The following is a 26,879-nucleotide window of genomic DNA, read 5'->3' on the forward strand; positions in this document are numbered from 1 at the left end:
GGGGGGGGGGGGTGGCTTTGTCGGGCGAATTCTTGCGGTTTCGGAGCAATTACCTTGACTGAACGTTAACGATCGTTCGTAAATCAGGATAGGGTCGGTACGGCGGCGGCTATTCTATCGACGATGAGCGCGCGATGGCAGTCATCGCTCGACCGGCGAATCGCGCGAGCACCGAATCTCACCTCGAAATACGCCGTGTTTTTCTCCTTTCCCCGGCGTTATTTACCTGTAGGAAAAACTCCTTCATCAAATAATGCGTTGTTTGCCGCCTCTCCCCTCGGGATCCTCGGGGAACAACATAAATTTCGCACGTTGTAGAAATAACAATCGACGACACGAGACGTTTCGCTTTAACTCCTCCGTCTCTTAGATAGATTTTGAAATTTCTCGAGAATTTTTTTCTCAACGTGTTATTCTGAACGAGCTTAAAGCGTCTTCTTTATTTAGGAAAGCCCGAAAAATTTTTGCGCTTGAAACTCAAATGAATATAAAATGCTCGTCTTTGAAAGGGAGCCGGGCATTGTCATCACGACGACGGGCGCGACGGCAAAGCGCTAAGTCGCCTTTGTACACACGACAATTCTAGCTTAATGCAAAATGCACGTGCAATTGTATGTCGACAAAGTGCTCGATGGTAGGACTCATCCGATGGAAACTCGTCGGATTTGAGGATCCAATGACGCTTTGTCATTAAAGTCATTACGTCATCCATCAATAGGTGCCTCCTAAGCCTGCTGGGTCCGCAATTCAATGCCAACAAAGCCGCATTTACCGATTGTACTACGCCTCACAATAACCGGCTATGCAGAAACGTTTGAATGGCAACAATGTCCAACTACGGTTTGTGGTGGAGTAGCCGATTTCTCTATGCGTTACCATCACCGCGCATTATCGCGTTACTTGACCCGAGAGCCGCCTTTAACAAGATCAAAACGTATTTTGTTTCCTCTCCGAAAACTCATTTCGCGTCTTTGTGCGCGTACATATACGTGTGTGCGTTCGAGCGTGTGCGCGTGACATCTAAGTAATTAAGTCTTCACAGACGTGTTTTGTTCCTATAATTTCTTGACATTCCCAGCTTTCCGTAATTCGTCGTAATTTTCAGGCAAAGATCCCTTTGTCCTTTTCCCTCCGTACCGGCCTGACTGCTCGGTAAACGGCCTTTGTGCGAGTAATGAACGTCTATGATTCCGTTCTGCTTAGCTCGGATGTATTATAAATTCGGTTAATTCGGTGCGCGGCAAATTTCAATCATGTCGCCGAATTCATCGGCGATTACTCGATTACGTATGCAGTTTGGCCACACCGTGGCCGAGTGACAGATTAAAGGCCAGGTGGATTAAAGCGAGCGGATCCCCACGGTGAGCGCGCGCTGCGAGCCTTATCGCGTTTATTTCCCGCCACGGCGTTAATTGGGAATTCACGAGATCTACGGGTAAGTAGATATAGCTCGTGACAAACGTTACGAAAAAGGAAGAGAAATCAATCGTCGCGAGCGAAAGATTTTCAGCGTCGGAAGGCTCTAATTGCCCCCGTGAGCGTAACGGATTACACGCGTTTTCGCGATGTCGCATGACACCGGTCGCCGGAAAACAAAAGGCCGCATGGTGATGGATGGGTTCCAGACGATTGAAGCGGCATGCCGGCTTTCTGTTTCAGGTGGCATGGCTGCGGGTGGACACGCAAACCATCCTGACGATAGCCAATCACGTGATAACGAAGAATCACAGAATCGGCGTCACGCACAGCGAGCACAAAACGTGGCATCTACACATACGTGATGTCCGGCAGAGCGACCGGGGGAACTACATGTGCCAGATAAACACTGACCCGATGAAGAGTCAGATTGGTTATTTGGAGGTTGTAGGTTCGTCCATTGTGCCCTCACGCACCGAATTAATATCGCAGCCGGAAGTCCGGAGGCTGCGTTCCGATGGAAAAACAACCACAACAATTAAAAAAAAACCGCGAAAAGCGGGCCTTTTGTTTTATTTTTTTTTTTTTATTCGCCCGAATTCGCTTGTTCGAAGGTTGAACGAAGCGGTAACGTACGCGAGGAGGGGTGGGGGTAAGGGGAGAGGAGGAACAGAACGGACGACTAGGGAAATCAAGTTCGTTTTGGGTCTCGCTCGTAGCGGGTTTCGCTCTTTTGAGGATGCGCCATCGCATACAGCGATGTTTAAACCGCCGGACAAACGGCATAACAAAAATCGTTTCGCCCGGCGGTAACCGATCGTCTCCCTTCGATAGGGGAGATGAGAGGGATTTCATACCAGGGGAGAGTTGAGACATTGTTAATTTCTTTCGAACAGTTGGTGGTACACTCTTTTGACTGAAACACGGGATGTGTCTCTATATGACATTTATGAAAACTTAGTTTGCCAAGTTGTAAAGATTATAATTTTAAATCAAGGTAAGTAAAACCATACACACACACACACACACAATTTTGACTATCGGAAGTGGTTATTTTCTTCCTATGATATTTATCTCCTTGAGACAAATTATTCAACTTTACAATTTATTATTTAATTGCTTTGTTCTTAATTATTAAGGTAATTCATTCAGATTTGGTATGAATTTCCTCAGAGAGTAGAGTAAGAAATCAGTCCGAATTTTTGTTGTCGTGAAATTTGGAAAACAAACGCCACAGAGGACAAAATGTTAAAATTGACCCAACTCCTCCCTCGTCTCCCCTATTTTCGCGTGTTTTCCGCTTCTATTCGTCCCGATTACGGTATCGTTTTATACATCGTCAATGCGAATGATCCGCGGCGGGATGAATGCGAATGCTGATCGCGATTTTTATCCGACAGTTCCGCCGGATATCTCGGACGACTCGACTAGCACGGATATGGTGGTGCGGGAGGGCAGCAACGTTTCACTGCGTTGCGAAGCAACAGGGTCGCCCAAGCCAAACATTACCTGGAGAAGGGAGGACGGCGAGTTGATTAGTCTTGGAAAGAATCTGGAAGGTAAACTACTCACAAGCTGTTATAATAACAATTCCGAGAACGAGAAAGCTTAATGGTTCGTTAAAATAACCCGGTAATTTTATCTTTCGAATCAGCGAGAGACCACCCGGACGGTTTTACGCAACAATGTGTTTATAAGATGGAATAAGAAAATTCCTCTCTGAAACTCGCACGTTATCCTTACACCGGCGTAATTACGCGCGTCTTAGGAGATTTCACGGAATTGTCGCGCAAAGTACAAATGACGATTTGACGATTCCCCCTCTCGGATAACTACGTTTCAATCGCTCCCGATGGATTTCGTCGAATTCCCCGGGCGTACGCCATTTTCCATAATTCGCACACGTAAACGACAGGTGGCCGGGGGTGAAGGGAAATTCTCGATCGTTCTCCCGACAACGACGGTACTTATTTTATTCGCATCGTTCATCTTGAAAATCGCCGTAGGAAGAGCGAGCGTGCGCGAACGAGCGAGCTAGCGCACCTGAAACACCGGATTCACTCAACGCGGGGGACGACGATTTATCATTCCGCCTCTCGGACTTTATTCAGCTGACTACGTTGCGTGATGCAATTGCATTCGAAGCTGCCGATGCGACCGTGTCGGTGACGTCAAAGTGAAATATGCGTTTCAGCCCTTATGCGTCTCGCACAATAACGCCAAGGAAAATCGAGCGTCCTCGTTCGCACCTGTTCGAACAACGGCGACTTTATTCCGCGGGTACAATAACAATTTATCATCCTTTTGTCTTTCAAACTTATTGAGCCGTCTCCCGCCTCCCCATGCAGTTCCGTTAAATATTTGCTCCCCTTTGTGTACACTTTATGCACATGTCCCCCGCGCCCCCGCGATAATTTATAAGCGACGTTTCTTTTTTGCCCCGTGGCACCTTTCCCGAGTTTGACCTTGTTCCTCGCGCAAAGAGAGACGAATGTGCGCATTTTAAGCGAAAAATGTCTTCTATAAGGCAAAATATAACTCGGTCCGCGCGCGGAGGCTTTTATGCAAATGTCTTGTCCGCGCGCAAGTAATAACGCCCGCCGTGAACAACGATTACTTATCGCTCCTACGTGTATTTGTATATACATATTCGATAATTCACTCGCGCGAGATAACCTTGCGATTTTTCCCCGTATTTTTAACCCGCTCGCTAATGCCGTTTAAACACACCGTCCGTCGTAATGACTCACTGATGCAGATACAATATCTATTTATCATACCTATTGTCTTCCCAAATTTATTGAACCGTCGTTTTGCATAATGCCGGTTCTGCTGACAGCGAAAACATTTATTCCGCTACGCGTGCAGTTTATTCGCCTCCCCGCTTCATTTAACATCATCTGCCAACCATTTGAAATGTCCGGCTATCGAAATTTATTATCCTTTCGTTAACGTTTATCTCCTGTTTCGCGTTTCCGATATAACATATTTGTTATTAAAATCCACAACGTCATTCGCGAGATGATATCTTTTGCAATATCCGATTATCCGTATTTTACAATACAACTATCAAGAAGTGTCACCACTTTCCCCCACGCGGCGAAACGTTTGAATTTGGCACTCGACGCCGCTTTTCTCTCGCTTCTCCCATCCCTCTCTTTTGTCTTCTCGATCGCATATTTCTCCGTTTGTTACGGGCGCAATTTTCTTTCACTCGCTCATTCCTTCGGGAAGATACGTCTACGACAGTCCGCTCGTTTACGCGAGACTTCTTTCTGTGACTTTCTCAATTTTTTCGTCAATAAGTAGGAAGTTTCCTTTTCGCATGTTCTTACTCCCTACTTGTTTGACTTGCGCGCTTCTTTTGCGACCATGAAAACTCTCTCTTTCCCGGACTCCATCCTATCCGGTTTATTTCCATTTCAATCTTTGCTCTATACTTGCGCCAACTGTTTCGTCCCTTTTCATTTTTAGTTCTTAAGAATAGATCGCGGTATTTCCTCTTTTTCACTCCTCCCCCGCCACCGTCGGTTCTCAAATATCCTCGACGAGTGCGCTTGCTTGCCGCTCTTTAATTCGCAAATATTCTTCGTCTTGACACGTGCCATTCTTCTTATTTCCCCGTTCTCCTTTCCGTCCTTTTCAACGTCTTTATCGCTCAGGTATTGTTTCCGGCGATCCATACTTTAATTAACGAATTCTTCCTCCTCTTTTCCTTTCCTCGCTCGCATACTTTCTTACTGCAGTTTCCACTTCGCGATTACCACGGCCCTTTCCTCTCGTCCGCCAAAGTCCCTCTTCTTCTACCCTGCTCTTTTTCTCACGGCAATCACGAACAGTCACGACAATCCACCCTTCTCTCGACGCGCGCGCTTCAACTTCTCGCATTCTGGCATCCTTTTTCACTCGCGAGCTCTTTCCGTTCTTCCGACTGCCTTTTTCGCCCTCGAGTAAACGCCCCTCCCCCCCTTCACGCACTCGCTCTCACGAACACTCTGTTCTCGCTCATGTATGCGTGAACAAAATCCCAGATAAATCGCCAAACCTATTTGCCGGAAACTGTCCGCAAATACTAGCGGGGAAATAAAGTTTCGCCGGTCGCGGAATAGTGCGAAGTTTCGGGGGACCTTTGTGTCGATCGCGCTGCGGGGGTACTTTCCAGTCTGCGCTTTCGTCCGAAGTTGGCCGGAGCTATCCCGCGCCATCCGATATTTTTGTAATTTATACGCCGATACATATTTATGGCGCTTTGTGACGCCTGCTAGACGGAGATTACCGCGACAAAACCGCGCGCTCGTCCAAAATCGTCCGGCTGGTTGGATCGTAAATTATTAGAAGCTCAATCCGCGCGCGTGCGGTCGCCGTTGTGAATTCATAAATAGGCCATTACCCCGATTTATCATTAATTACGTGCGTTATCTACGCGCAAATAATATCCCCGCCGATCGGATCCCGTCGAAGATGACAATTTATGTGTCTCTCTGTCGATATGTATATATAATAACACATGCGGAAGTGAACTGAACCACGGCGGAAAGGCGGCGGAAAAGTCGCGGAATATTCGGCCGAAACGACCGCGGCCGTTTTAATTACTTCATTAGTCGAAAAAGCCGCGTTAGCTTAATACGAAAATCTGCTGCAAGGGAAATGTAAAATGTATTAAACGTAGTTGCCGCCGTTATCGTTCCCTCTTTCTCCCTCCGCCTGTTTTCCTTTTTCCTCCTTCCTCACTCTCTCTCTCTCTCTCTCTCTGCCTCTTCTTCGTTTTTTTCCTCGGCGCGGCGACGCTCGTATAAATCGGCACTCGCAACTAATTAACTAAAGAGCCCGCGCACGGCGGCTCGCGTGGTCCGACCGCTGGTTTACAGTTTATCTCGTATGCAGGTGATTTCAGGCCGAGTCAGCAGGCGTTTCAATAACATAAATCGTCTTGCACAGAGATTAAACGACGGTGCCGACGAAGTCGTTCCTCAACGACTCGAAAATTCATTTCCTCTGAAAATATCGAGCTTTTTGATCTCACATACACGCGCACATACGCACGCTGAAATAAACGTTCGCGCTCCGTCCTTCAGAGTTGATTTTTCTGTCTGTCGTAAATATTTGAGACTGTAAATACAGCTCGTGAACGGCGAATATCATTTTGAATAGGTACACGGAACTCTATGAAGCTTTAATACGACAATTTATCCAGGTGCATTCTGCGAGGTAGACGCCTCGGAAAGTTAAGGATAACACGCGAGTTTTAAGCAACGGACATTCAGCGTGGCCCTCCTGACGGCTGCTCCTGCTGCCGCCGGAGCTGCGACCGTAACGGAGAACTCGTGTTCGGCTTACGTCGGGAAACTTAAGAAATGCAAGCGGACGAGCGTGCGGCGACGTCTCCCACCGGTGGAATTCCTTAACTTGGAAATTTCATGCCGCGCATTTTGTCCCCACGTACGGATCCTCTAATCCACATCCGTTAACTTCGCGACTTACGAATCCGCCAGACCCGCGTCGCGACCCATTTTCGCGAAACATGTCAACGTATCGCCCCGGCGGAGATAAAAAAGTTCCTCGTACGTTTAATTAACAAAGCGCGCAGCTGTGCGTTCTCTAATGGAGGCGAACAAGGGAAAAAGAATAAACTCATCGGTATGCGTTGGCGTCCGTTGCGCGCGCTGGATATCTCGTTGGAAAAATGATTTCGCGTTAAATTGAATTCCATCCCCCCCCCGAAAATTATCAGGCGACATTATCGGGAGTGTAATTGTGGGAGCGAGCGTCGGAGGACCCGCGTCGTCGTTGGAATCATTCCTACTGTGGATATCGATTTCATTGCGATTACTCGCACCTACCGGGAGAGATGATAGAGAGCCGGCTGCATCCACCGAGCGTACATTTATAATATTCGTAAGCGGGGGAAACTCGAGTAAGATACACGCCGGCAAGAAACAACCGACAAGTGTTTCGCCTGTAGTACAAGGTCGGTTTTGCGAGCGGCGGGTACGCGAGATATCCAATGTTAACGGAGATTAGACCGCGCGGCAAGAACGGTGGTGCGGTGATTAGTATCGGTTACGCAGAAGTACAAAGCAACCCAGTCGACGTGTATTAATTCAAATCCTGATTGCGGAATTTTTTGCCGGGTCTGATGAAAATTTCTTACCGACGCGTCCGCGTTCGACTTACGTTGCAACATCGCGCTCGAACGGAGGAAACGAGAAGGAGAATCGCGATTATTCGAGGGGAAAAGACAGATCCTCGCTTGATTCCATAATCGTGGCACACGAGTCTAATCGGCATCGGCAATAATGCTGTGTAACGAATGTATATCCATTTGGTCCATCGTGTGTCTGTCGTAGTGCCCAGCATTGAAGGATCGATCTTCAATATCACGAAAGTGAACAGACTGCAGATGGGAGCTTATCTTTGCATCGCGTCCAATGGCGTGCCGCCGACGGTCAGCAAGAGAATTATGCTCGTTGTACATTGTAAGTACTCTGCGGGAGAATTAATGCGTCTCTCTTCTCTCTGCGAGAAAGCACTTCGAAGTGTCTGAGACAATTTTGCCGAAACAACTCCTTCGAGAGTTGCTCCCAAATATGCGAAAAAGCGCGCGAGAAACGTGTCTTCCGCTTCTCCAAAGACACTTCTAAGAGTTTTCTTCTTAATTTAATGCGTCTAATTAGTTCAAATTAGTTCTAAGTTTAAATCTAATTAATTGAACAATGATATGCGCTAGTGTAAAAAAAAATCCTCTCTCACCTTTCTTCTCGGTGTTAACAGTTACTCCAATGATTTCGATCCAGAACCAATTAGTGGGCGCCCAAGAAGGCCAGCAAATGACGTTAGAATGTTACTCTGAAGCATATCCCAAATCCATCAATTATTGGACAAGAGAGGACATCATTATATCAAACGGTACGTTCTTAAATTCACGGTAACTTGTGCGAATTAAAGCGTCCGAATGACAGAAGTCGCTCGAGAAAGCTCCTCAGGGAATATTATTCGAAGCGGAGACGAGCTCGGCGAGAGAGACAGAATTACACGCTGTCGCGACGACGTTAATTCCATCAATAACATCGCTAATTCTTCCAACATTGACAATAATTGTTACGGTGGTGGCAATAATAACGGATCTGTAGAACGCCACTTCCGCGTATGCCACATGCGCGCGACCCACCCCCCCTACCCTGCCATCATTTAATGAATGGTAATCGAACTCCGCTGCGTCGACATACTTAACCGTACTTTATCAACCGACAATACACGACCCGGTTTGCACGTCGAATCTATTTATGTCAGGACTCCAGAATTTAAAGGTCGTTATGAACGGTTCACATCCTGACGGGATTTCGCTCGCCAACGCGAAATTGGAGCCAGTTTTCCGGAAACGTATTGTTAAATCGTGAGGAAAACGTTACGGAAAAAGGAAGAAGCACACGTATGTACTTATCTGGATGCAAAGCTTTATCATTAGTACGCTTCTACGCTGAGATTGTAGTACGCTTCCTTAATTCGACCACATTTGGGATATGCAAGCGTGATTTGGCCGTTCCTAACATCCGGGTACATTTATCCACGTACAGTTCCCATCTGGGAACCCCTATGGATATATTTGACCACGGCTACTCTCGGATTATGGCATGTATCAATCTTCCCTGTCTTGGTGCTCGGTGACAAATAGCGGATACAGCTTTTTTGCGTAATATTATAACGTCTAACATCGATCGCTCAAGCTTCAGTTAATTTTAATGTCAGTCCTAGACTATTCAGGTTCCGTTACTTCGTCTATTCGTACCGGTCCAATTAGTCTCACGTGGATCCCATTGCAAGGACAATTTTGCACGTCACGTCTCGTGATTTCTTCTCCCCATCAATTAGCAAAATGAAGCAATCAGTAGTAATATCAGCGGCATATCGCTGACAAAATGCCACCCTAATTATAAGGTGCAATCAAATGTCTTATATCGTTAACTTTGGTATCTCTAAGTTAAATAACGAAGCAATCAATGAATTTCTCGCGCTCGAAACAGATGACAGGGACAAGCTAATACGGTATTCTCACGGCCGGCATTTAATCCACAAAGTACGCACTAGAGGCGGTCGATGAGCCGGCCGTTCAACGAGAGCGTCTGCGGTGCGCGTTCGCTTACGCACGCATACGTCACGTATACACGCGCGTATGCACGTGAGCGCGGCAAATCAGACCCGACAATGCACGCGGCGGGTATGCGACGCGTTGCCGAAAAGCGGCGCGAGCCGCATGTACGCATAATTATTTCGGATAATTAGACATGACGCCGGCGCGAGCGCGCCCGTGTAGTAACCAGTACGGAGTAATGTACCTTCGGATCCATTAATGCGCGGGGCCGACTCCGCTCCGGGGCGCGGATGCGCGCGGACGGGTAAGAACCGGCGGGCGGCGATGCGAGAGATGCCGTCGCCTGTGTCTGCAGCTGCTAATCGCACAGCTAATTAGGTTAATTTCGGATCGCTTCTGCCGGCGCACCTGCAGCGACGGCAGGCGGCGAGACGCGACGCGTTTTGCTACCCGGTGATCGATTGCCCGGAACCGGCGCGATTTCCATTTGCGAGCCGCGCGCGGGAGATTAATCTTTGTTTGCCGGCCCCGAGATTTTTATATCGCAGGCTGGTTTTTGGAAATGCCGCGCGTTTTCTGCTCGCGGCCGAATGGCCTTCCGTTATCCGCGACGGAATCTGGGGCCGCGAATAAACCGGATCGCCGTTGACTTATGGGGCGAGTGACTTTTTATCCCGCGATAAGCGATAGAAAAGACCTGTAGAAATGTTGTAAAGAAATCACAAGATCATTGATCGTCTAGTTTTCCGCATATTTATATGAGATAATATGACAGTGTTATCGCGCGCGCCGATCAGACTTTTAAACGCACGCGGGGAGTCTTCCTTTCACTTCAAACCGATCCTGTATCCTGATTATTAATTAGATCCCCAAATAGCCAATTAAAAATTATGCATTTGTGCGTTAATTAACTTTCTAACAAGTTGCGACAAATATTGCCTCAGCCAGCAGCCGAGCTTGGACGATAACATCGTCAAATGTGTTATTCTTTCATATAACGGGCCTTTCTGTTTTCTTTGATTGTGTATCTTAAAATCTTAATAGAATTAAGAAAACATTATACTGTTTCTTGCTATAATATCAAATCTGTACGTCATAAGTCATGTTTGTATACATTTAGCAGAAATTGTTTCTCTTCGTGCTGTATTAACCTTTCTAACGGTATTGTCACGGACCAGCCACTTGCTAAACGGCGGTACGCACGATCAACGATTGCCGGATCGCCCTCGGCGGCACGTCAGACCGCAAACCGTGTCCGGTTTTACATTCACGGCTCGCCGGGTATCGTCGAGATACCCATTTCCTCGAGAAACGCGCCTCCACGACAACGCCTCCGAGGATATCAAGGGACGCAGGGATTTTATAATCCCGCGGAGTACTCGAAAGTTGCGATCGCGGCGTTTTCCGCGTGGGAAAACGCTCTCTCTCTCTCGTTCGGAATGGAAAGCCCGAACCGAAGGCGGCGATCGTTGCACGGCGTTATCCGCCGGATGGAAAGCACGCGAATTACGAATGGGTTAACTGTCAAGTTATCTCGCATTATATTCCCTTGTCAACCGCATATGCCCCCCGGTGTTTCGGCGTAACAGTTACGACATGCTTTACGATTCAACGTTGCGCGGATATGCGCGGCTCCGCTAATGCGAATTCGGCGCACGCTAGCCGCGCCGAGATCAGATATCGGCCGGCCGGTTTTCGCATCGGCCATTCATCGGTAACGCGACACGTGGCCGGGCGTTGCGGTGAATAGCGGGGGCGCGCGAAAAATGTGCTCGATTTTCGGATCGAGCCGAAAATACTCGGCCGGCGAATTCGTTATATATATTCGGGCAGCATTTTTCCGCGCGCAAAGGGGGACTCGACAATAAAACAAATATCGCGGTAACGATATCCGGCGCAGCTCGCGCAAACACGCATATTCGGCGAGCTTTAATATGTATTCGAAAGAGCGAACCAACCTAGCGCGCATTTTCGCCCGGCCGTAGAATGCGTTTTATCGTGAGAGCTCGCTGATGGCGCGCCGCGGCGAGATTATGGGAGAATCGCGACGCGAAATTACAGCGTGTCGCGGGAACGAGCGAGCGAATTCGACTGCGAAATTGGACGCTGGTAGGGAAAGGGGCTCCGCGGAAAAGGGCGAAAATTCCGCCAAGGCACAAAAGCGAAAGTTTTCAGCGGGGTCATTGAAAATTTTTTCCCGCACAGGAACGGTGGCGCGCTTATAAAGCTTTATGGAACGTATCCGGGGCGCTGGGGAAATTCATGAATTTTCCCGCGAGCAAATTCGAAGTTTCGCCGGGCGTTTCCAGTCACGCAGCTCAATCGACGGAACGCTCAGGCATAGATACCGCGCACCGTCGTCCATTTTCCGCGCGGAGGAAGGAGAAACTCGCGTCGTAAAGCGGCGGAAAGTACTATTCTATTATGCCGCGCGATAGTCGGAATCATATAATGGAAATGGCCGTCTCGCGCGATATCGCTCACGCCACGGCACGGCAATGTGCGCCCGGATATACGAGAGCAAGGGAGTTTCTTTATATATTTATATATATAATGCGTAATATAATATATTCGAAGTGGAAGGATTAGGGCCGGATGTTCCACAGAGAGAGAGTACCATTTGAATAATAATATAATTAATATTAATATCATTTCTCCGAGAAGATACATGTTAGTTGCGCGTACTAAACGTACATCCGAATGTTTTATTCGGCAATCGTACGCGGAGAATCTACCTTTCGTCCTAAACCGATTCCTTTAATTCCCAGAATTTAATTCCCGTTAACAATTATTTAGATCAATTGACAGTAATAATTGTCATAAGGCCATAAGCAACTAAGCGCGACTGTTTTAGTGTCACTGAAATAGTAATATTAAATATTAATATTATATTATTATCGTGTGTTTGCGAAACAGTGGTGTACCACGCGCGAAAAATAATAATAAGTGGAGGAAATAATATAGATAGATTTTTATTCAGTTTAGTTAGCATTTCGGGAATAAATTCCGGGTTTCCAAGGTGAAATCTATAAAAATTGACAATTGATATTACTGGGATTCTAAGGATCGGTTCATATGTGGCAGGTGGTCGCCGCGGTTTATTTGTCCGAGCGTTCGTTTGTTCGCTACGTTTCGCATATATACGATGGACAACTTGACCCTCCCATTCGTCATATTAATAATATAATATTAATATTCAACGGCACTGAAACAGTCGTTGTTCAGTTCCCGATGACTCTATACTGACAATTTAACTTTATTCGAAGCTGTGATCCCTTAAAATTATTTAGAATTTTCTTAAAAAGATCTTAATTCTATTTCTTTTTAATTCTACGTCTTTAGTAACAGCAAAACAGACCGTCATTACTTAATAATACATATTCGCTCTTTATGCACATAATATATGAGCTGCGTTAAACATCCTCCGAACGAGTTTGCGCGTCAAGTCGGGGGAGCGGCGGTCTCTCTCGAAACACGCGACTCGCGAAACTAAAAACGAGAAACTGCCGTTGTATTAATTACTGCGCGTATGTGTGCGCGATACGCTCGCGAGAGAATTCGGCGGTTTTAATTGAGCGCGAGAGAGAGGTGATAAATTGATCGTCGTATAAATCCAGAGCTGTCCAAGGATGCAGGGGGTGATTGAGAATTCGAGACCGCCGGTTCGTTGACAACGGGATTACGCCGTAAATCAGTACCTTCGGAAAACATAATCTGTCAGTGGGCAAACACGCGTTACGCGCCCGCCGACACTCCAATTCATTTTCCGCATAGAGTTTCCGACGGTTAGCAATTACACGATATTTAACGTTTCGCCGCTTTACGTGCGCCGGGTTTGTGTGTATCAAATTAGATCCGCCGGTGTTAAACTCATTACGGGCTTTAGCGATGCTTTCTTTCCTTTCCCCCTTTTTTTTTTCATTTTTCTTTCTCTTCCTCTCTCCCTCCCCACGTCGGTGTACATTCGTGGTCGAACCGGTGCGGTCTGTTTTTAAAGGAGCGCGTTTCCGCGTCACACCGTTGTATTCTCTCGCATGCTTTCTCTCTCTCTCCCGACAATTTCAAGTATAATTTCTCGCCCCGAAGAAATTTCATTTTCCGCGTTAATTACATTCGGACATTTAATGAATTAAAATTAAATATCGCGACAAGAATAACCCCCTATAGCGCGGAGCTTTAGCAGGAAACCTTTAAATGGAGATTCGTAAACCCTCTCCCTCCTGTGCTTACATCGCGCGAGCGGAAACGCGAATTATCGCGCATCTCGTATCGCGAATAAATTTAATTGCTTCCCCCGTGTTTTATTTCCAGCCTCTCCTTTTTTTTCGCCATCCTTCTCTGATTCTCGATTCGAACGACGCGCGAGCGCTTCTGCCGCGTGTTATTCCCCACGGTAAAATTGTTTATGTGTATGAATAATATTGATGTTATTCCGCCCGATGTTATTTCGCCGGTCTCTTCCCCCTCCCCGCCCCGTTTTATTTCCTCGGTGTCTTGCAGCTGTTTATTTTAATCAGACGGCAATCGCATTTCTTTCCATACCTTTCTTTTTTTTGCTTTCCCTTCTTTTTTTCGCGCCGGATCGTCCGATCGGAAATCTCATGGCGCGCGTGATCGACGGCACGGCCACGCGCGATTCCGGTCGGGACGGCGTTAGACGAAATTAAGCGTGAGCGATCGCCGCGGATGGAAATTACGTCGGCAGTTTGAGTTTCCAAGTCGGCGTGATTCATGTTCACATATGTCGGCGGGCCCGTGCGCGCCCACCGACGACGTGCGGAGATACGAGTAACACAAAATATCGGCCCTAGCCGACTTTTCGGGGTTTAAAAGCAGTTTTATCCCTGCAAAATCCATTCGACGGTGGGTAATGCTCGGGCGCCGTAGTTCAACGTCGTTAAACTTTTTCATCTGCTTTTCAAACTCAAAGCCGGCCGAAAGTTTTTCTTCCGCTTGTGGGGCTCGAATGGTGCCACTACATAAATGCATTCTACCCTTCCGCCGCCCTTATTCCACCTGCTGGTTTGCCCCTCCCTTCCCGCCTCCTTCCGAGCGCCTTACCTTATCACCCTCCCCCTTCTCCATTCGCACATTTCTCTTTCTCTATCTCGGGGAGAGGTAAGTTTTCCTTGCCGGTTGGGAAAATACTTCACCTCCGCTTTGCCGCGGGTCATTACACCTATAGATTTCACTCTCTCCCGAATGCGCCGCCACCTCGAATTGTTAATCAAAAGTTCTTTCCGCGGCTCGACCCCCGCCGGGACGTTATCGAGGAGAATCGAAACCGTTAATGCCGCGATTTGCGAGATCCATCGGCCGCCGGAGGGTGTTCTCTCTCTCTCTCTCTCACCTTCCTTTGTGTTCCTGTGTGGTAACGTCTCGCGGAGAATTTTCCGCGGCACGAACGATGCGAGGGAAAGAGGCGCCGGCAATTGGGACGTGAACCGCGTCTCGGCTGATAATTAAACGAACGTACAAAGTTCCGTGTCTTCGCGGCGCGGTCGGACTCTTTACGATTATGAGCTTCGTATCCGAGATTAGTTACGTGATCGCGCATAATTCTCCAGTTTCACTTTATGTTCCGTATTCTGTCGACAAGTAACGAGTGGTTGGCGTGTTCGCTCACCATGATAGCGTCGTACTCTCGCTCCATTTCGTTCTTAGCCCGGCGAGGTTTCCACGACGTCCGTTTTCCAGGAGATGCCGGTTCCACTCGCAGGAATGGAGGAAGGTACGACGACGTCGGTCGGCGGGAAATGCATGCGCGTCTGTTCAGGGAAAATGTGTTTCGATCCCGCGCGAATCGGACAACGAGGCGAGAACAAAGCGATTTAAACGGACGCAAGGAGAGCGGCAACGCGCGTTCGCGCGAGAAACCCTAACGCTAGTTTTTCCGGTTGACGGAGCACGAAGCACGGTGGAGCGTAAAGGCTTACCGGAAACGACAGATATTGGCAAATACATTTTCAAATATTACATTATACTCGGTCCGGCTGGCCGAGATGGATCGGGAACGCGAGTTTACCCTTTTCAATTTTCCCCGGCGATACGCGCGCGATGCCCATCGTCTCGTTTGCGGCGTCGTCGAGTGCGATAATTGTGCACGCGCTCTCGATCGAAGTTGATCCGGAGGTGAGACAGAAAAGAGAGAAAGGAAACGAGAGATCCGCGAAATATGTCTCTTTTTTTTTTTCGGTCCGGCGGACCGCTACAAGCGCAACAATGTGAGAGCTCAGATAAAGCCCGCGCATAAAATGGCAAGTCACATTTTAATGAAGTAATATCTTGCGGGAAATGTGGATATTACTTACCACGTGGATGTAGACCGATGCTCGGTTTGCGGGCTAAGTATGTATGCGCGATACATCCCCGTCGCATCAGCAGCGCTCCGGCTTTTCCCCGCGTAAAATGTGCAGTCTCAACGGAAGCAGCTTTCACCGTAGATTAAAACTAATTCCATAATTTTAACGAGAACAAAGAAGGCGTGAGAAGCATCTTTTATCTCGCTTGATATTTATTAAGCTTCTACAGCGTTAAGCTGGAATCAGAAACTTCACGCATTCCGCGTCTCTCGTTGTACTTTATACCCGTTTCATTTACATTCTCCCTTTTTCTCGCTCGATCTCGAGCGCGTGTTGGAAAAGTACACGTATTAATTGTATAACCGAAGAAAAAAGTACAGAGAGAGAGAGAAAGAGTCACACGCGCATAACGATACTACAGAGTTTTCAAATTGCAGGTGACAAGTACGAGCCGTCTTTCTCGGACAACGCGTACAAGGTGCACATGAAACTTATGATACGGTCAGTCGCTCTGTCCGATTACGGCAGCTATAAATGCATATCTAAAAATTCCCTCGGCGAGACGGACGGCAGCATCAAGCTCTATCGTAAGTACGATTTTACTCCCCGCGGGAATTACTTTTATTTCACGTGTCAACAAACGCCCGTATAATAATCCGCAGAAAACGTGTTCATATTCCTGTCCGTTAGCGCATAACAATTTTGTGATTTGCATAGATTTGCAAATTACCGCGTACGGTTCTGCTCGTTTTAATCCAAATTAAACTCAGCTCAATTCTCACGTATAAATTAACATTCTCATAAACGCGTTTTACACGATTACATAAATCAACCGTTTAGGAATCGATAACGCTTACTCTCCGTCCCGTCAAATATAATCGTTGATTGTACATTTTAATCATCCCTCCCCCGAGTCGATATTCTCGAGATTTATGTTAAACCTTTAATTCTATAACACGGGAGCTAAGATGTTGGTTCAATTTCAATTCTGATAATGTAATTTATTCGTACTTTGATCCTGACGATGTCTTAAATTTCCATTCTCGCTGTTTCAACGTCCAAATAGATTGCTCAAGATAGCATTAAAGTTAAATCTGTGTAGAATTTATAATGGAATTTATAATAAAATTACTAGGATTGTAGGTTGATTCCTCACGTACAGTTTGTTTGGGAAATATTCAGCAGGCGCGTCATTACGCGCTGAACATATTTATCCTCCCACAATAATATTAATATTGATAATATTAATTATTATTATTGTTAATATTACTTATTTATCTGCGAGAGGATTCCCTTTGGCACATTGACCACAAGTAAAGATTAATTTCCGTAATATTGAAAAGTGAGGAAAGAAAAAAATACAAAAATTTACATTAAAAAAAGTTTATAAATATTTTTTTCTTTTCATTTTTCTATTTATTTGTAATACTTATTTGTAATATTTAAGTGGCGCTGTAACATCCGTGCTTCGATTCCAAAAGTCCGTGAAATTTCTTCGTTTGGTTAAATCTGTAGAATTAAAGGTTCGAGAGGGGGAAGTTGACAAGTGTCGGTATCGTCGAAACAGGTTTTTATTCATTACATTCACGAAACATAACATTTAAAAGCGTCGAAAAGCATGGAATTTTCGACATTATTCGCGATTATTCGCTTCTCCTTTTCTCCATGCCCTGCTCTTTTCGATCGAATCCCCTTGTCATCATCTGCACGCGCCTTACATTCGCCCGCCGCGTGATAACACAACGACGACATCGCCGGTCGTCAAATCGTGAAATCCGATCGCGTGACGCGCGCGCGGACGCGATCGAAGGGCGATCCGGCCAAGTTACGATTGTAATCTCATATTAACGCGATATGATTCATCGGGGGCGTATATTTCGCGGCCGTCGAGCCGATATCGATTCGCGCGCCGATTTCGCACATTTGTCAAGCGGCCCGTTATCGGCGCGCGGTCGTTGCGCTTTCTTTCTTCCTCCGGTCGTTCGCGCGACTTTGGCCAAACGTTATCAGAAATCGTTAGTCGCGCGCGATGAAGAACCGTATCCAGCCGACGGATGAGAAATTAAGCATCCGTCGACGTTGCGAACAAGCAGGCAGCCCCCGCGTCGCTCCGAGCGATAAAGCGGGAGAGCTTCTTTCGACGGAGGCGGCGGTAAGCTGGAACGTGACGACGGTGGCAGTCTAATGCCAATCGCGACTCACTGATAACCGGAATCTTTCTCGAAATGACGGGGTCGGCGGAAAATTTCCGCGCGAGGAAAAATGTTCGCGCACGGTCGCGTACAAAGCAGAGTCGAAATCTTACACCGTGTGTTATTATCTTAATTCTTGTTTAAATACAAACAGTAAAAGCTAAGACAAAATAGGTCTAATATTAAAATTAATTCTAATGATATAATTTATCTCCTACACCGTGAAAATAGGATTTGGTAATAAATGTGAAAATCTGGTGAGTATTGGTCAACCAAATATTTGATTAATCCGATCGAAGACTTTAGTTCTTTATATCATTTGGCAAATAATAAATATTTACCAAATTTTAGTACTTATTACCACATCTCTTTTTCAGTGAATTTTGATGAACTCTCTCCTTGATGAAATTTCTGTTTTCGCTGTTTTAGCGACGGAATAGATTGTTCAAAGGTGGCATTAAAATTACTGAATTCTATAGAATATATTCCTTTTCAATAAATTTATGAATTTAATTGAAATTTAAATTAAAATTTATTCTATAGAATTAAATATAATAAAAGAAAGAAATTAAATATGTGTCAGTATTATCGAAATAGGTTTTTATCAAAAGAACTTGCTTTGATATAATAAATATCTTTTTTTTCCTTTCTCTTGTACGCGATTCGATCTACATAGCGAAACTAAAATTATACAGTTTCCTCCGTCCCTAAATTTAATCCCGTTAATTGAAAGAGTAAATAAATAAATATATAAATTAGTCTGTCTAAACAGACGAAAAGTAAAAACGTCAAAGCAACATATTTTCCGCGACTGTAACGAGACGGTTTCGATCGATCGAACGAGACAATCGACGCGATATTAACTAAAGTGCGCCGTCTCCATATGGCAACGACAGTTCACCAGAGGAAAGCGGAGCGGAGGAATCTCATATAAATCATCGTTCCGCGGCGATAGACATTTCGCCGGTATTTTCCTCAAACTTTTCATTGATCCGGTATCAAAGGCGGATTCATCCCCGCGATAAGAAGTGCCGTGAAAGTCAGTCTGTCTCCCCCGCAAATCGTATTTCCCGGAAAGCGGTGTGAGTCGTGAATCACCGATAACCGCGCGTGTCGATCTGCCTGTCCCCGCTTCTTCCCCTTCTTTCGCCTTTCGCGCAAAAAGAAACCTCTCTATCTATCGATCAGTAATTGTAGGTTTTCGCCTTGGTGCGCCTGCAGATTGGAAGCTCCCCTGGCTTCGTGCTTTACCGCGACCGCGCCGAATCGGCGGATTACCGCTAAGCCGCTTAAATAAGAGTTCGATTGTGTCGACGATTTAATGCGCATTAGCATTTTAACCCGGCCTTTCAATCCGCGCCGAAAGTTGCCACAATGGTCGTCGGCGCGAATTCGACTATTACTAGTCTTAATTGCTTAACTTTATCCGAACGGCGCGCGCCCGATGTTTTTCCGCCGTTGATGCGCCGACTTCGGCTTTAAACAGGGTCGGGCTCCTGAGGATGGGGAAAAAAGAGAGACGCCCGTGTTTTTTATCGAATGGCTATTATTTAAGCGAGTTTTTCGTTATTTATTAGCGTTTCGCGGTACCCGCCGTTAACCGCCGTCGGAACAACAGCTCGAAATTCGTTCGCGAACGCCGGTATTTTTCACCGATGTTTACGCTGTTAACATGCGATAACGTGCAGCCGTACCGAAATATTATCCCGGACGATTCTATCCGGTCTGTTTTACCAGTAAAATAAATCGCGCGGACCCAGAAAGAGATACGCCCGTGGATTCGCAGTCCACCGAATTTTCCCGTTCGGTGCAGTTGGATTGTAAATCCACGCAGGATAAGAAAGTGATACTAACGCGCTGTGAATTTTGACAGACATACCGACGCCCACGACGGAGCCGACGACGACGAGCACGATGCCGATTCCTACCACCGTGGATCTAGGTGAACGTTCAATCATCCGATCGGTCCTTTCATTACTCGCTATATTCCGCTGTTTTATTTATAAACATCTGCCTGTGCGCGACTACGCAAATAGCTAACAAACAAAATGTTATTTTCAGTGGAGAGCGTCCAATGGTCGCGACAAAAGCCCGTGCCCAGTCTAGAACCGAGCTCTAATGAAATAACCGACGCATCTTTGTCGACTGTCGTCAGAAGCGAAGGTACGCGCGCTTTCCATTATGTTCCTTCGGGCTCTCTTTTACGCCGACTTAGATCTTCGCATTGAACAAGATTCGTTGGAAACGTAGACAGGCGCTTTAAACGTACGCGCCGCGGGTAGTTTAACTTCACTTTTGTCAATTGTATCGAGATCGCTGAATAAAAAAAGAAAGAAAGAGAGAGATAATATCCGGTGCGCGCGTTTCCGCAATATATTAAATTATATTTCTCTGTACGTAATCAAATATTACACGTTATCAAGGGCGTTTTCACGCGATTATGCCCGATTTGCACGGATATTTGCAGGATAATCGGGAGAACTTTCTTGTTTACATGAAATATAGAAGAAAGAGAGAAATAACACGGGCGAACAGAAGCTGAAAAGCTGATATTTTTGCGAACAATATTTAAAGCGATAATAATTGGAAAATGTTTACAATTGTTATGATCTCGCGAGCGAAAATACGAAGGACACCGCGGAATATCGTTCGCACCGCGCGATACAAACACCGGTACGGTGGGATCGATAAAATAATGAGTGGGTTTCATTAACGGGTTTAATTATCAATTTCGTTTCACCCTATGCATTCGGGTTAAGTACATGCATAAAGTTCACCCACCCTTTGGTCATTTTAACACGGGCGGGAACATTATAAGTGGTAATTTCGGCGTTGCCGAAATTACCATCGCCGCTGTGGTTACGATTACGCGCGTTTCGCGACAGTCGTGGTGTGTTGTCGAAACAAGTTTGAATATTCAAAGCCTCTCGCCGGCCCTCGTGCAAATCCGACGGAACTTTCGAAGGGGGGTCAAAAATCGGATTAGCCCGCTGCTCGACGAAAGTGAGATTTGGCAACTGCACCGGGGCTGCCTTCGAGAGATCCGTTCCTTTAAAGTCTTCCCCTCTCTCTTTCTTCGGTCGCACGTGTGTGTATCGACTCGCGAGTCTCATTCCGTAATTCAAGCGAGAAGCTATCGACGCGATCCTCCGGCGCAGGAAAAGGTGGAGGAACGCGGAAAACATGTCACGGTCTACAAATACGCAGCGCCGAAATTCAGCGGGATACGTCGCCTTAAATCATCGCCTTCGACGTAATGCGAGAACTTACACGCCGCTGGGCAGTGGCGGAACTTTCCTACGCGAAAGTTTCGCGGAAGGCGCGAAGTTTATTCCGCAAAACTTCCAGCAACGTGCCACCGGTACCCCGCGCGCGGCTTCTTCCTTCTGCCGTTCTCCGGCCCGACAAACGCGGAACTCTCGACGGGATTTTGATGAAATCCCACGCGGTTTATGAACTACCGAGCGCGCGCCAGCCCACCAACTATGGCAAGTAATCTGCAGCCGCGCGTCGCGCCAGAACGCCTGCGTCCCCGAACTTGTTTCGATTATTATGTAAACCGCGCGCCGAGTATAAGTGAAGTCACGGTATAACGCGGGAGCTAGTGAATTGAATGGGATCTGGTTGCGATCTTCCGAGCGGGCGAACAATGAGAGAGAGAGAATAGATGAAACGGAGAAAATGAAGATGGCGTGAAAATGATCGAAAACTTTTATAGTCATTTTCTCGGTATTATTTCTCTCCGTGTAAAAACAATGAGAGTTACTGAACGTAAAAATAAAGGGATGATACGTTCCAAGCGCTACATCGTGAGCTGAATGGCGGGGGAAAAAAAAGAAGAGACAAATTAATAATTTTCAAGTAAATTGTAATAACAATGAATGAACTCCGCTCGATATATTTTAATATGATAATAAACGATACGCCCGTCATATTAAGTGGCAGTTAAAATGACAGAAGAAAGAGATTGAGAGAGAACGAACGGTTGCCGTGGCGAAGGGTAACACGAAAGGGCACTACCGTCGTCGTCTTGCATAAGCAATGTTCCCGGCGAAAGAATAAATAACACAGGACGGAAAGATCCGTGCCGTTTCGTGTCGTCCAAAGTAGAAAAACAATGGAGCGCAACGCGGCTTCGCTCTCGCGTCTTCGAGTTTTCGCGATCGGACGGTCCTCTCCGATATCGCGAGTAGCTGAGAATCATATCGATAGAAGAGGAAAAAAGTGGAAACTTAAAGCATATGTATCATCCGCTTGGCGATTTTCAGAAACGCGGCTTCGCGGCAGGCCGAGCCACGAGGAGCCGAGTCACGAGGCCGAGAACGTCATCGACAGCGTCGACAAGCACAAGAGCGTCGACGGCAACATCGGGCCGCGCAGGATCGACAATACGCCGCAGTCGATGTCCTCGAAGAGCAGCACGTGGCACTGCGTGACCCGGTCCAGCGCGGTGATCTGCATAATAGTGCTTTCCGCCCTGTCGTAGTCGTCGCGGCGCGGGGACGATCGCTCGAGGTCCATATCCCGCTCCACAGGATAAACCTCTCCTCTCTCTCATCCGTGCAAGGGATCAATTAATCGACGGGTTAAGCGAGCAGACTCACCGGAGGGATCCGCCGCAGCATATTTACGACGCCGAATGTCTTTACGAAGAAGAAAAAAACTATTACTATTGTTATTAATGTAGCCGAACCCACGCCCTCGTCGGATTACTGAGATTCCACTGAGAAATTCGCCCGGATTCCGTTTGCGGCGAGTCGTCGTCGGTCGCGTTCCCGTTTCACGCACGGCTTCTCGAGGAACAGACCGATGGAAAATTATCGTTATTTTCGCCGCAAAATAGTAGCGGAAATTAAATACTATAGTAACATTTACTATAGTAACAGTGATAATAATCTTACATCCGTATTGCTGCTGCTATTTTTGTAGCGTATTTATATTTGGCGCCGAAAATAACTATAATTTTTTATTCTTCTGCACTATATAAAGGTGGATACACACTGAGCGAACGAGATCGCGTCGCACGAGAATGCATTCGCGTCGAAGAAAAAAAAGAAAAGGAAAGAACGAAAAACGAGAAGCCGAGGAAAAAGGAACGAGATCGCTCCTGCTTCGTTCCGACGGGAACGCATTCTCATTTCCAATAAATTGTTGCGTAATAGCTGTCGACGTATGATTTCAAGCCGAATCTCTCCGTGTCGTGTTCGATGTTTATCGATACCGTTGCATGCCACGAGTGTACACAGCGGAAATAAATAATATATTTCGCACGATAATGCACGCGATATTCGCCGCAGCAATAGCAATTAACGGCTCGCACGTGAGCCGAGCGTTCGTTCGCTTTTTTCACGCGATCGGAAATATATCCGCCGCTTTTCGTGATCAGAGCGATCGATAATCGTTCAGAGTCGCCGTCGTCGACTTGTCAATGGGGTGTCTCAGCCGAGTCTTCGCCAACGGAATGGTTTCCAGCGAATGATCCGGCGTGACGACGATTTTTCTTATCTGATTCCACCGTCATCGCCAAATTCCACCTTCCAATCTCTCTTTCTCTCTCTCCTGTCCGGAGGAGGAAAAAGGGAGCGGGCCTTCAAATCGCGTTCATCGTTAGCGAAACGAGATCTCCCAATTTCCTCAAAAGAACTCGACTCGGATTTTCCCTTTCATGTCCGGACGGGGCTTATACCGGAGGGGCTTTCCCCCGAACATCCGTGTCCGGCTCGCAATTATATATCGCCGGGAGGATCGACGCTGCTGATCGGCCCGTCTGCATACTCACTTTTCCCACTTTCGCGTTCCGCTTGTTTGCGCCTCGATACGATTCTCAGTGCGGAGGGTTAATCGATCTAGCAAGCTAAGTGTATAAATTAGTACGTAAGCGTAGGAGTTAAGAGCGTGTGTAACGTGCGAGAGAGAACAAGTCGCGGACGGTGCATGAGATGCAACGAAACAGCTGGTACTTGTACATTTCCAGGATTAATCACTTGCATATACTTGTAAATAACGTTACGGATCGTACGGACTATTTCCCGCGGAATATTGTGTCGCTGTACTAATTGTGTCGATAAGAACAGTTTTGTACATATACCGAGCCTCCTCGAGCGCGCGCATAGAATAAGAGTGTGAGTAGTCGTTTCGACGTTTTTATATATATGTGGATGTCTCAGCAAGTGAAATTATCGTATTCCCCCTCCCCCTTTCCTTCCCCGATGTGTATGTCCGGAGAAAAGGAATCCCCGCGGCGAGAATCCAACGAGAAATGAACATCGAATCGATTCGACGAGTCATTTCTCGCCCGGAGAGTGTCCGTCTTCTCTCCCGCGAAATTTCCGCGAACGCCGTCTTGCTTTTTTCACGATTCGAAACGTTCCCGGTGTTCCTCCGGACGCGGCTACGATATCGTCAGTTTTGAAACTACTTTCCGATCGGGAAGACACATCAGTGTCGGCACACACTCGTGTAAGGTGGCGGCATTTATGTACAAAAAGTCTCGCGTTAAACGCGACCCGAGATCGGTATTTTGTATTCACGCGCCGAAAGTATCCGAGATATTTTTGCGAGGTATTACGATTTGAAACCCGCTGCAAATGCGCGCCCTTTCCACCGCGCATGGTGGGTGTTTCGCGCGAGAAAACGGCGCGACGCTCGAAACAAACACGCACGAGATCCGCGCGCGTCTTCGAATCTGCACCGACGTGAGGAGATCCGACCCACGTCCGCTCAATGATACAATCGAATTCTGCCCGGTTAATTTAAGCGTCCAACACATACACACGCGCGCGCACACACTACACTACATCAATCGAGTACGACGCGACACCTCGATACGACCAGTGTGTGTATTCTATGTCTCAACTCAGGAGCTCTCCCTGGAGTCCACGTGTAAATATTAATCGACCGGACTATACGATCGTGTGTTGTAAAGTGTGGATGGAATGTCCCTGTAAATAATCACGGCCGGCTTTGTATCATGTCGTAGGACGGTACACGATCCATTACGAAGCGTACGCGTGTGTGTGTTACTTTTTATGTAGAGATAAAATCTGGTTAAATATATATGTACATATATTTGTTACGACACGTTATATATAAATTATCGTATCCGCGGTTATTTCAAGAGTTTTTCACAGTTCCCCCCACAGTTCGTTGGACTCTCGAGAGACGTACGCGATTCTTCCGCATTCTGAGTCCTCGAGCTTGAAGGCATACGAAGCATCGGCGCAAAAGCTTGACGAGTCACGACGTACGATGCACCGTCACTCGAGGCGCCCTGAGAAAATCGGTCATTCTTATCGCGAACGTCCACGTTCACCGTCGTGCGTACCACTCAAGCCCAAATTTCCGTTAGTCATACTTACCGGTAGCGCCCGTCGATGCGAGAGAAATCGATTTCAGTGAGCTTACTACCGCTTCCTAGAGGCATAATATTCGCAGAACGACTTTAAAACGAGATTTCATAGACGGGGAGATCCCCGAGGGAGATATTGTAAAAGAGAATTATGTTTCCAGTGCCGTAGTGTCAGTAGCGACGAAACATGTTGTAAACTGAATGGACGAGTGCAAAAATGGAATGAATAAATATCGAATGTTTAACCCACTTTGTATGAACCCTCTTCCGCGCGTCTCGCTGCACGGAGGACAACTTTTTCGCTGGCATTGACATAAGAATAATAATTAAATAATAATAATAATAATAATAATTCTTGTATCGATAACTGGCACAGCAAATTGTTGGTTATTGTAATGATAGTAAAAAGATTAGTTGAGAATATTAATTGCTAATTGCGCCAACTAAATTTTATTGCCGTCGCAACGACGTTTTTTCACACAACGGTAAAATTATTTTTTTCGTGTAACAAATCTCTTCGCTGTCACTATAGCAACCAGCAATTTGCTGTGCCAGCAATAAATGTTCCTCCGTGTGGTTTAAAAATCCCCCCTCCCCTCCAACGGAGTGACGTTTCCGGCGCAATTGAGCAATTAATCGAGCGCATAAACGCGTCGATCTTATTTATTTACAGCATACGCACGGAGGAAACGGCCGCAGAAATTCGCGCGCTGTGATTAATGATTTCGCATATTCATGCCGCGCGGAATTCATTTCAACGTCGCTCCCCGCTGCGGTAACTTTGAAATATTCCGAATCAGCGAGGGATTGGCAGTTACCTATTTGCAGCCGCGATTCAGTCGGATAATGCGGAGCGCCCCGCCCGAGCGGCTGACCGGTTCTTTGATGTATGCGCGCAAACAGCATCCGCGTATTGTATCTCTCCTCGGGATAGATGAAATACGAGGCGGGTCTTTATGTATCTATTGAAAGCTGCATGTGAGTGCCCCATTCTTCTATGTAAGCCCGGCGATATATCCCGCCGATATGTGCGCGTCGCGGCTGACCTGGCAGCACAGACGGCGGCGTTTCATTCGATTTACATTCAGGACAGTTGTCAAAAGTAGAGGAGCGCGCCAATTGCGTTCCACGTATTATATATGTCAGCGGGCTCTTTATCTCGACCGCTTTGTTACGCTTTGCGAAGGAGCATGGATCATCACTGCGAAAATGGAGCGAATCACCTTGCTTGCTAATGCTCTAGGGAGAGATATTACCGATTACGACGGAGCTGCGACTACAGGATAGCTGGAGCGAAGTGAAAGCATTTATTGTCGGCGATTTTCCTGCTCTTCGGGAAAGACGTTCGCGAGCGAGCGGTAAGCTCGAAATCGCAAATTCGGACGCGCTCAGAGATAGAATTAACTGTGGGGGTTAAAATGTACTAGTGGAGGATGTGCCGGCCGCAACTCAAACTGAGGAGAACATTATTTAATAATTTACAAATTGATCTACGCATAAAAAAATGAAGAAATAATATTTTCGTATTGTGC

General features: G+C 46.7%; 1 protein-coding gene across 1 annotated transcript in view; it reads left to right on the top strand.

Moving 5' to 3' along the window:
- Positions 1 to 25,592, top strand: part of LOC106742325 (lachesin-like) — a 124,161-nt gene extending 98,569 nt beyond the window's left edge. Inside the window, exons 3-10 of the mRNA XM_014615177.1 lie at positions 1,660 to 1,867; positions 2,817 to 2,975; positions 7,764 to 7,892; positions 8,188 to 8,322; positions 16,245 to 16,394; positions 19,873 to 19,941; positions 20,061 to 20,162; positions 22,268 to 25,592. Coding sequence (XP_014470663.1) covers positions 1,660 to 1,867; positions 2,817 to 2,975; positions 7,764 to 7,892; positions 8,188 to 8,322; positions 16,245 to 16,394; positions 19,873 to 19,941; positions 20,061 to 20,162; positions 22,268 to 22,485 — 1,170 coding nt within the window. The 3' untranslated portion in view covers positions 22,486 to 25,592. The remainder of the gene's footprint in view (positions 1 to 1,659; positions 1,868 to 2,816; positions 2,976 to 7,763; positions 7,893 to 8,187; positions 8,323 to 16,244; positions 16,395 to 19,872; positions 19,942 to 20,060; positions 20,163 to 22,267) is intronic.
- The last annotated feature ends 1,287 nt before the right edge of the window (positions 25,593 to 26,879 follow it).

Source organism: Dinoponera quadriceps, unplaced genomic scaffold (assembly GCF_001313825.1).
Source record: "Dinoponera quadriceps isolate SergipeBrazil2010 unplaced genomic scaffold, ASM131382v1 scaffold628, whole genome shotgun sequence".
NCBI lineage: Eukaryota > Metazoa > Arthropoda > Insecta > Hymenoptera > Formicidae > Dinoponera > Dinoponera quadriceps.